Source organism: Melopsittacus undulatus, chromosome Z (genome assembly GCF_012275295.1).
Source record: "Melopsittacus undulatus isolate bMelUnd1 chromosome Z, bMelUnd1.mat.Z, whole genome shotgun sequence".
NCBI lineage: Eukaryota > Metazoa > Chordata > Aves > Psittaciformes > Psittaculidae > Melopsittacus > Melopsittacus undulatus.
The window spans coordinates 55,745,136-55,756,082 of NC_047557.1; the positions used below are offsets into that span (position 1 = coordinate 55,745,136).

At 38.4% G+C, this 10,947-nt stretch overlaps 1 protein-coding gene across 5 annotated transcripts in view; it reads left to right on the top strand.

Moving 5' to 3' along the window:
* The window catches only part of SUSD1 (sushi domain containing 1), a 40,107-nt gene extending 37,285 nt beyond the window's left edge, over positions 1-2,822 (top strand). For all 5 annotated transcript variants that reach the window (XM_005155048.3, XM_031054237.2, XM_031054240.2 and 2 more), the window contains one exon: positions 1,761-2,822. In XM_005155048.3, the coding sequence (XP_005155105.2) occupies positions 1,761-1,899 (139 nt within the window). In that variant the 3' untranslated portion in view covers positions 1,900-2,822. The remainder of the gene's footprint in view (positions 1-1,760) is intronic.
* The last annotated feature ends 8,125 nt before the right edge of the window (positions 2,823-10,947 follow it).

The following is a 10,947-nucleotide window of genomic DNA, read 5'->3' on the forward strand; positions in this document are numbered from 1 at the left end:
ACCTGAATGTCTGGCAGAGGGTTTATTGCAGGAGGAAGGGCATCCCTGGGCTGTCATGGTCTGAAAGGCTCCTCAGTTATTACAGTTTTTCTTGTGAAAATGTGTCAGAAGTATAGAAATACTTGATATTAATTGGTGTTAAATCAGTTAGTGTCACAGTGATTGGAGAGCTATTTGAGATAATAGACAGTACTGGAAGGTTCATGTGTGGGTCTAAACTAGTTGTGAGTGAGTGTAGAGAAAATTAGGTGCTGAACTTCCATTGCAGTCTTCTTTTTAAAGGGGGTGAGAACAAAAAAAGACCCATACTCAGGGAGCTGAGTACGTTGAGTTCATTTGACAAAAGTCATCCTGTAATGTAGTGTGATGTTGGGGGATGTGACCTGATAATTCAACAAGTATCTTTTAGGCCCATGTTCCCCTGTACAGAAAAATTCTTGAATCCATTCTCCCATTTTAGGGACCATCAGGCAGAACCCTTTGCAGACATTAAAGCTGCCCCATCTCAGTAGGAGGCAGAGAAGGGAAATCCCAGATGTTAATCATAGGATTCACAGTGCTCACAAGTAGATGTAATGTTGATAAATAAAAAATAGTTTTAAATAAGCATCAGTTTCATGCATATCTGATTAAGAACGTCATTTAAAAAAAAAAATGCAAAGTCAGCCTTTTGCCCTGCCCAGCTGTAAAACCATGGCCCTGTTTTAGATAGTGTACTCCACGAAGGATGAGGCTCATCAGGAGAAAGAGACAGAGGAACTCAACAAGAGAGAGATGAGATCTTTTTGATTTCTGATCTTTCTGATCTAGCTGCAACTAGAATAATGTGCTAGTAGGTTGCCAAGCCTGACAGAGAAGAGACTGCCAAAACACATGATAAACAAGTATACAAAAAGCCATTATAGAAAGACTAACTTCCTCCTGTCTGTATTTCCTGTGATACATGTACCATCCATGGGCATTATACCTGTGTGCTTCTGAATGGTAGGAGGAGGGGCATGGGAACAGATTGCTGTGAATGCTATGAGACTTTGTTTTCTGGGTAGTCTGCAAGAGCAGGTTAAACATAGTCAGGAATGTCTTTGCTGTGGCGTCAGCTGAATGGTCTTGGATTATTTCTTGGCATCCCTGTAAGATTTCCTGTTCTGCAGCTTCTGTCACAAAAAACTGCTGTATTCACCAGCTTGCCACATGTCTGCCACCTCAGGGGTTATATTACCACAGTGGGACAGATTGTGAATTCTTACTACAATGGTTGCTGACAGCAGTTTTAACTGTTCCTCAGTGAGTAGAAGTCTGACACTGGGTTCACAAAAATGCACAGCCTGACTACTGATGTCCTTAGATATTATGAATATTTTCATTAAAAAAAAAATGCATTAGAGTGTAGTTGTTCTTATTAAGGTGCTTTGTCACGTACTCACTTGCTTTATTCCTCTTTTAATTCCTTTTATATTTTATGCCCATAAGGACAATGCCAAAACTTCAGTTTTCTGAAGATCTGCACTGGACATGAGTGTTGTCAATGCCAAGGATAACATTGGCCAGGTGGTGATCAAATCCTGTGGGAATGCTTCCTACCCATCTTGTGCTAGCTGTAATATTCAGAATTGATACCAGCAACCTTAGGTCTTCAGAAAATTTCAGAAAATCTGTAGTTTATCTCATCATTATGAATGATGCAAATTATCTGTCAGGTCAAGACTTGAGTCTTACATGTTTTTTTACTATTTTAACTGGATTTTTTTCTCTTTCTCCAGCTCTTATCTCCACAACACAGTGAGCTCCCCACCTGCTGCTTTAGCCTGTGAGGCTGTGTATTTATCTGCCACAATGGACACGACACAAATGGGGATTACATCGTCATTCCTAGAGACTGAAAATGTCTCTCTTCTCTGATATGTTAACCCCTGAAGTCAACATAGAGAAAATGCACTCTTCTTGCTAAAGCCAGCATCTGTTGAATATAGCTGTATCTGCATAGCATATGGATACTATAGCATGGGCAGTTGAAATGTGTGTTACTGGAAGTGAGATATTTATTGTCTCCCCTTGTTTCCAGGTGGTGTGGTACGTGAAGGAGAATCTTCCCTCACAAACAGGTTCATGTCAGGGACATTATCATGCATCCCATATGTTGGCCAAAGGCTTTTAGCTATTCCAGCCACATGAATGCCTGATAAGGAGTGTCTGTGTTGTACCTTATTACATGAATAATCCCCTGATCCATTTGAGGCTGTATTGTGAGGATCAGCTGCTACTTCACATACCTTAGGACACATAAACCGGTCCATTACGAGAAAAAGCACAGATCAACGCTTATGTCAGCTAAAGTGCCTATTGTATTTCCAAGTATAAAGGTAGAAGATGTTCATCAGTCACTTATGAGTAATGGTACTTTGATAATAAGTACAGAGTTGTTAGCCATAAAATTGTCACATTTACACAGTGTCAGCAACAGATGTGTTACAGAGGCATTGCAATAATTGCTTATAGCAATTAGCAATAATTGCAAATAATATACCAATCTATAAAAATTCAGTTTCCCAAAAAGTTAGTAGCCTTAATGGCATGTGAAACTAATCTAAGTAAGGAGCTACCTGTGTTAAATGTAATTTTGTTAATCTCTGTTCTATAATTACTTCTGAGTAGAGTGATTAAATCATTATCTGGTTAATGAGCTGGTGTGTAACATCTGGTTAGAGTCACTTCATAAAGTACAATTAACCAATTTCCTATGACATATTCCCAGTTAATATTTTTTCCTTCTGTAAGAAAGAATAAAATCCCTTTGATTATTTCTATTCCTGATCAGAAGTTGCTTTGACATATATTAGCAAAATTATTCTGTTAACTGTGAAATAAAGAAGCAAGAGTTTTGGTTTTTACTTAGTTTTTTTCATTTTTTTTTCCAAGTTATGTTTTGTGGGTTTTCTGTTTGAATATTAATAATCATACCCATTTTTGGAATTCTGAGTGTTCCTGATTCCTGCTGGCTTTACAATTTTAGACTGGTTGTGTAATTCCCTTTTTGGTGTGTTAAAAGGGTATTTTAAAGCATAACAGCAGACTTCATAGCAGAGAGGAATTACAATCAAAGTTACATGAGAAAATTTTTAACTGCTGTGGCTATCTGGGGGTTCTTTTTCAGATCTTGGCAGATATAATTTCTGTTATCCAGCATTTCTACTGCTTACTAAATCTTCCTTCAAGTTCAGAAGTTTTCTGTAGTTAGTAACTGAGTAAGAACGCCTTTGTCTATGTTAGTGATTAAGGGTTGGTAATATTTTCCTTTGCTGATTGAGAAAGAACAGCTTAACTGTTCATACTGGGCTACGGTTACTTTTTTTGTTGTTGTTGTTTGTTACTCCTGTGGAATTCATTCTCACATATTCTGCTCATAATTTCCTTTCTCAATGGAATAGGTTGCCAAGGTTTGGCATAGCGGCACAAACTGCACCACTTCATTCTGGTTTATTCTCCTGCTGGTCCTGGAATAAAGTTCATGAACAGCTGTTACTGTGTAAGAGAGAGCTGGAGAGGGAAAAAATGATTTGAAGAGACAGACATGACATCCTCTGTTAAAGAAAACTTCTTTCACTTTTTACTGAGACCAGCAGTGTTCCAGTACATTATGCAGGACCAGGAGCAGAAAGTCCATCTTGTGAGTGGGTTTAGTTGGAAAGTTAGCAGTCTTCATGTAACCTTCACCAAGTTATTTCTTTTCTGTGTGTGACTCTTCTTTACCTAGCTTGTCTTTTCATAATGTAAAGTTTTCAGAGCAAGGTTTCTTCTTAACAAATACCCACACTTCTTCTTGGGCTTACATAATGTATGTAATGACTTGTTTGATCATCTCTTCACAGTAGAGCAGTGCAGCATATGGTATTATTCCATAATACCCAGGAGTAGACTGATAAGGGAGAAGCGATGAGGTAGGACTCCCTGCCATCTAAAGTTCTCCAAAATAGCTAATGTCCTTTAAGTTTCCCTCTTTCGCTTTGTAAGTTTCCCCCTCCTTTGTCACTCTTACTAGATTCTGGCTGTGAGCCTGTCTTCATCTGTCATATACTTACCTTTCTTCCATCTGCATCTGTTTCAGTTTAATGTGGGAAGTGTAGAAAAATAATTTAGCCTTGTGCTACTCAGATAATTGTTCGGATGTTAGTTCATTTGTTGCAGTCCTCCTCTTCCAGAAACATTGCTCTATTGCTCCAAAGCTTTCCAATTATATTTTTTAAATTCTTTCTAAGAGAAAGTAAAAAGATTCAAACAGTAGGAAATTAAGAAGTAGCTGGATTAGAAAAAGGTTGTTAAAAGTCCTACTTAAATGAACTATTGTAGGACCAGACAAAAAGCAGAATACGAAATTATAGTGGCTGTAGTTAAAAGTACAGTTGTAGAAACAGGCTGGTACAGTGAAATTGTACAGCTAATGAAGGCCAGTTTTCTGACATTTCATCCATTTTGATAGGGTGTCACTGCAAATACAAACTTTTAGATTTCTGATTTACAAAAATACTTCTTAGGAAAAGATACTCCTAATAGGTGCCACTATGAATGGGGCTTTGGAATTAGAAGTGTGTCTTTAGGGGCACTTTTGCTAAGACTTCTAATCTTTTTACACTTTATGGAATAATCTAGTGCCTCTATATTTTACACATAGCATCCTGCCAAACTAAGTGCAACATTGACATAATCACATCCTCACAGTTTGAGAAATTACAGAGTCATTGCTCATGATCCTTTACTGCTGTTCCTTGAATTAACACTGAAATTCTCCTTTTTCTTCCAATATTTTTTGCTCTTCTTCTTCAGATACATGTTTCACATCCAGGCCTAGTAAGGTAAAGCTAGCTGAAGCTGGTCTGCCTCTCATGATCTGTACTCATTCATGGTGCTATATTGAGAAACTGGTTTAGCTACACACCAGTGTCTGCATTATCTCTGAAGTGTTTTTGTCTATAGAGGAAACAGGAAATTGTTAGCCCTGGATAAACAGTTCTGTTTCAGCTTAAGTGAAACCATTTTTTATCTTTTATTTTGTAATAGTGAGATAACATGCAGGTTACTGTGAAAATCTAGCATTTATGCATGTAATTGTAATGGTGTGTCAAATGAAAAACTTTTTATTGTAAAATACATTTTCTACATGTCACTAACAGGTCCTTTAAATCTTCTGGTGAGATTTCTTTGTTCTGGGCATGATAGAGACAGCCAGAAGCTATCCAGGCTTGTTTGTTTGTTTCAGTATATATATTCACAATCAGTTATATGTACAGGGACAGATCTGAGGGCCAGTATGTTCCTTTTTTCTACACACAGTCTCAGATTCAACTGTTCTTAGTCACCATTCTTTTTCCCAGGTCTTACACTATTTTACAGAGACATTTCATGTTCAGCAGCATTCAGTCAGAGAACAGTGTGAGTGGGCAGATCCATGATCTCTAGTTCAGAAGGAAGTATTTCTGTTCCTAGTAACAGCATTGCTAGGAAGTTACAAAAGTCTCTGAAAAATCTAGGGCTGGTGCCTAAGGATGACTTTCTGAGAGGACTGTGAAATTAGTTCATGATCTCAGCACTGAGCTGTAATGGAAAGGGACAAGTGTCAGCGTTGCAAAAGCACACCTCCACAACTGTAGTTCCTGGCAGCAGGAGAAATGGCTCTATGGAGAGCAGAGACACCCATTCCTTTTTTCTGTGTCAGAGATGAGATGATAGTATCCGTGGTATGGCTGTTATGGAGTTTTCCATTTTGAGGCTAAACAAAAATTGCACCTTTACAGTCACAAAAAAAACCCCGTGGACCTGCTCTAAACTTACCACCTTCGTTTGTGTGGGGTTTTTTTTCCAGAAATACTGCTTTTGTTCCTGTAGTCTTGCTGAATAAAGTAGTGTGAACTTTTGTATGTGTTTTCCCACCTAGAGGCAGCACAACTGATGTACTTTAGTTGCAGTTCGTATTTTATGTCTCTTAGTGCCCTTGTTGGATTACCACGTTGTGAAAAACTACAAAATTAATAATGTATGTGTGTGTGTGTCTATGTAGTTTGTTCTGTTTCTTCTGTTTCTCTTAAGAAGTGACTGAAAATACAGTCAGAATTTGACAGCAAGGGTGGGGAAGTTAGATTTCTGCCTCCAAGAGTATAAAAAGATTATTAAAATGAGAGCAACAGAGAAAGTCAGAAGCAAAGTCAGTTCTTAATAGCAGGTAATTTCTTTTAAAAGGCCTGCATTTTCCTGAGCAGCTTTTAGCCTATAATGTTTTAGTTTGACTTTGAAGACAATTAATATAAAAGTCTCTCCTGCAGATATCCTGGGAGAAGCAAAAAGAGAGTAGAGTGGATTGCAGTAGTCTGATGAAGATGTTTCAGGCTAATGGGCACAAATGAGCTATGCCAATACACTGGATAAAGACTAATGGAACAAGAACATAGCGGTGGTCTAAGTCAGTTCTCAGCTTTTTCTTTTAGCTGTATAAAATAACCTACACAATTTTGCTTTCGACTAATGAAAATGTGTCATTTTGCATTCCAGTGAATTCTGACCTGTTCTAGGTATTTTATTTCCATGTGTACAAATGGCCAGTCCTTTCCTAGAGCCTGGAACAGGGTTATTCAGCACACAGAAGCAGAGTTAAGTGAATGTGGAATGCCAAATGAATAGCAACTGTACATAGAAATTTCTCAGCAGTGCTTCAACAGCAGTTCATTTTTGCAATATTCTAGCCTCTTACTGGGAAACGAATAAAATGTGATTATTATGTGATTATGCAACATGTTTCAGAATGGTGATTTGAGTGATTTGTAGCTAAATGAAATCTGTCTCCTTCCAGTTCTGAAAAACCTTACCCCTTTTATTCTTCATGGCTTTTAATCTGCCAGATCTTAATTTTTATTACAATAAACAGGCTCAAAATTGAGCACACATCCAAATATTCTGAGGAATTCTGCTCTCTGCTGCAGATTTCCATTAAATTCCCTTGAAACTGTAGAATTACTCAGGTTCTCACCCCATGCCACTTCTTTCCAAATGTAGGGCAATGATGTATGCTTACATTGGTTCAGAATTTTCTCTTACATTTTAACTCAAGCCAGAAAGATGAGAACAGAGAAACAAATGCATTGTGCATTTTCACAAAGAGATTGAAAGGAGTAGCTGTAAGAAGGATTCCTAGTCTGGCCACAGCAATATCCAAAGATTCTTCAGCAGTACTATTATTTATCCACTGTCTACACAGGTCAGTGTGAAGCAAGGTAGGTGGGAATTTCCAGGTGCACATTGCCTTTGTGGCAATTTCCTTTTCTTGTTCAAAGATGAAATTTCATAATTTTTTTTTTGTTTTGTTTGTTTTTTGTTATGTCTCACCAGGTTTTTCTATTGTTCAGTCCAACAGCATTTGAGATCAGGTAGTTAGGATCCTGCTGATCGGTTCTGCTTTCTGCTGGGATTCCTGGGAGTTTGCTTTTTCATCCCACATCCCGATAATTACCACAGCAGGACTGATTCATGTTTTTCAAACAGACCAGAATGTTTGAATAGATTTTCATGTATTAGCTTTGGGCATTTTGCAGTGAAAAGCCATGCCATCTTTGACAAGGTGTAACAAGTGTTTCTTTATCCCATGATATGGTTATAATCATTCAAGTGCCCGTTCTGGCTTTGACCATGTTCATCCTCCAAAACAAAAGGCAAAGTTCATTTATTGAAAAGGATTGCATTTTGAATGACAAAGTAAGTCTTAAAAGACAATGACTTTGTTACCACAGAAGTGATGAACCCAGAATACTTTGTAGAGTATCAGCAAGCGAAAATACTACTGTAGTGTGATCCAATTTATTACCATTTAAATTTCACTTTGTTTTGCCTTTATCCATAAATGTGTCCCAGCAGATGATAGTAAATCAGTATGATGATGAAATACTTCTGGCTCTGGGTATTTTATCTGGTACCCGGCATTTCCTTTCCCAGATATTTTCTTCGTAAGTCTGCCTTGGATGTTGAGTAGTTGCTTCCTGTGTTAGTCATACCCTGCAATGCTCTTTCTGTATGGATAAAGTCTCTGAAATCAGGATGTGGTTCTCCATCAGAGTAATGGCCTGGTAAAAATTATTGGAAGTGCTCCGGCACAGTGTGTGGAAGCTGCAATACCTAAAAGAGACCCTATTTCACAGTTGGCCTTCCACGCTCTGCATATCAGGTGCCTTGTTTTTTTATTATTTTTTTAAAAACTTCCATTTTCTTTTGAAAATCTTAGCTCTGCAGTCTCTAAGAACCTGGAGTGCTTGCCCTGAATTACACTCTTTTATCTCTCCGTTGTTAAGGTATGCTTTACTGTGATTGGCTATATGCCAAGATTCAGAATCATGGAGTCATAGAGTCTCAAGTTGGAAGAGACTCATAAGGATCATCAAGTCCAACTCCCTGCTCCTTACAGGATTACCTAAAACTAAACCATATGATTAAAAGCGTCATTAGGGTGCTCCTTAAACTCTGACAGGCTTTGTGCCAAGCCCCTCCCCTGGGGAGCCTGTTCCAGTGACCAACCACCCTCTCAGTGAAGAACCTTTTCTAATGTCCCATCAGAACTTCCTCTGAGCCAGATTCATTCTATTTGCTTGTGTCTATCGGTGGTCACCAGAGAGAGGTTGGCACCTCCCCCCTCCACTGACCCTTGCTGCCCTCATTTGTGTGCTTGGGTCACTGTCCAAATTTGTGTTAGCTGAATTCTGCATTGCTTATGGTAACTATTTCACAGTTTCACCATTTTCTAAAGAAATGAGCTTGTTACAAATTCCCTCCATTTTCCCATAATAATGTCTTTGCCTGCAGGATAGGAATCATAAAGTCATCAAGTTTGGTGAAAGCAGGTAGTTGAGAAGAACTAGAGTCCAGCCTGTATTTTTGTCAGATACAAGTAAATGATGTTACAAATGCTCTGTCCATGCTTTAGGAAACATGCAGTACAGAAGAATCCATTGCACAGTCAATTTTCTCTCTCTTGTATGTAAGCAGGAGTGAAAATCTTTTACTGCTTAGTATGTGATTAGTCTCCTGTGCCTGCTAAGAGCTGAGCTCATTTAACAGCAATGCTCAAGTTCTGTTAGAAATTCAGGTCAATTGAAAGGTACAAATCCAAGGAAAACCAGGCTTGGTTGAGCCCAGTGTTCATAGATCTGCTTGTTATCAAACTCTTTCAGTGTGCCTGCAGGCTGTTCTCTGCAGAGAAATTTAAACAATTACAGAGTAGTGGTTTTTTTTCAATACTCATTTGCAGTCTGTTAATTCTTAAAAAATGTTATGAGCATCAGAAAACCAGTGAAGCTGAAAGTGGCTGTCACAGAGAATCACATAAGTGTTTTTCACTAGAAAAGAGCACTGACATTCTCCAAACTCATCTCTCTGAATTGAAGAGGAAAAAAATATCAATGCAAAGTGCAAGCTTTCCTTTAATATTTCTTATGTGAGAGCTGCTGGTCCGGAATGATGACCTGCAAGCAGAAGAAAGAGATTACAGGTAGACTCAGGGTTCATCGAGGTACGTGGTTACCCAGTACTCTGATATTCTGCAAAAGATGAACACAGCACAAACATCCGGGAAGCATGCGGTGCATAGCATCCTTACAAGCCAAATCTTGGTGTTCATATGAATAGAGAAAGCAGATAGGTTTATGCAGATGTGCTGTAATGAAGTGATAAGTGTAGAAGGTTTTAAATGTGAAGCAAGAAAATTACTAGATTCATTCAATTAACTTTGAGTCTCAGACTTTTACAGTGAGCTTTTAAAGATGTTCTTTAAGCATTCTTTTCACACCACATTCATCCCCTTACACGTTTATATTCTTTGCAGAAGTGTGCCAAGTCTGCAGGTACCTACATCTCTAATGCTCTGTATTAGAAGCTGCTGATTACGTGTCCTAGTGTATGTTAGCTGCAATTCAGCGCTGGTTTTGCAGCTTGTAGCTTATATGCTAATTCCTCTGTTGCCTGGCTCTAGGAAAACTTTGCTGCTTTTTAATGAGAAATGAGTAATCTAGGAGAAATCTTCACTTCAATCTTAGCCTTTCTCACAGCTGTAGAGATCTGGCTACCAGCTGCTGGGAGATCACAGGCTACAGATACAAGTCTTGAAACTGCAGAAGCAGCATGTTTCTTTCCAGCCATCCTGAGTGCAAATGACTATAATCAGTCCTTGTTTTTCCAAGTAAACAAGCAGCTTTCAAAACTGATAAAAGTATCTCTTCCTGCCTTTGACATCCTTAAACAAACATACCATTCTTTGACTTTCACTTTGTTACCTTTTTATCTTGTACTCATTTTCTCTTACAAGTTACATTTATTTCCCTTTGTCTTTTTCCCAATGGAGTCAACATCCTGTGGTAGGAGCCTATGACACTTTTTTCCCTTTTTGTAGAGAGGAGGTACTGATGACTCTTTTCTGTTGGGGGAAAACAAAAATCAGTTATCCTCTAGGAAATACACTGTATTTAAAAGGTCTTTGAGACAGAGACAAGGATTTCAAATGTGCTTGCTGTGACACTTGCTCTTTTGCACTGTTCCTTTTATATTTCAAATCAAGGCAGAAAATGGGCTTGGATGCACTTCAAATTTGGAACTTCATGTCCAGCAGCAGGACCAGAGAGGGAAAAAAGTGCCTGTTAACATAATTTCAATTCTTATCTTCCAGTCTGACACTAACAAAACTTTGGTGATTCTTCATGATAAATGATTGATCTAAGAAAAATTCCTAGGGAGGGTTGATAATTAAAAAGTACAGTGAAGAGGCAAACTGTCCCAAACTGCTTCAGATCATCATCCCCAAAGAATTGCCTCTTCCGCAGAAAAAATCTTGCAAAGGAATTGCTTCCTCTACTGCCAGTCAGTCATTGGATCTGCCTTTATCATGATTCCCTGCAGGCTCTTAGGATGCTTACCATCTCATTTAAG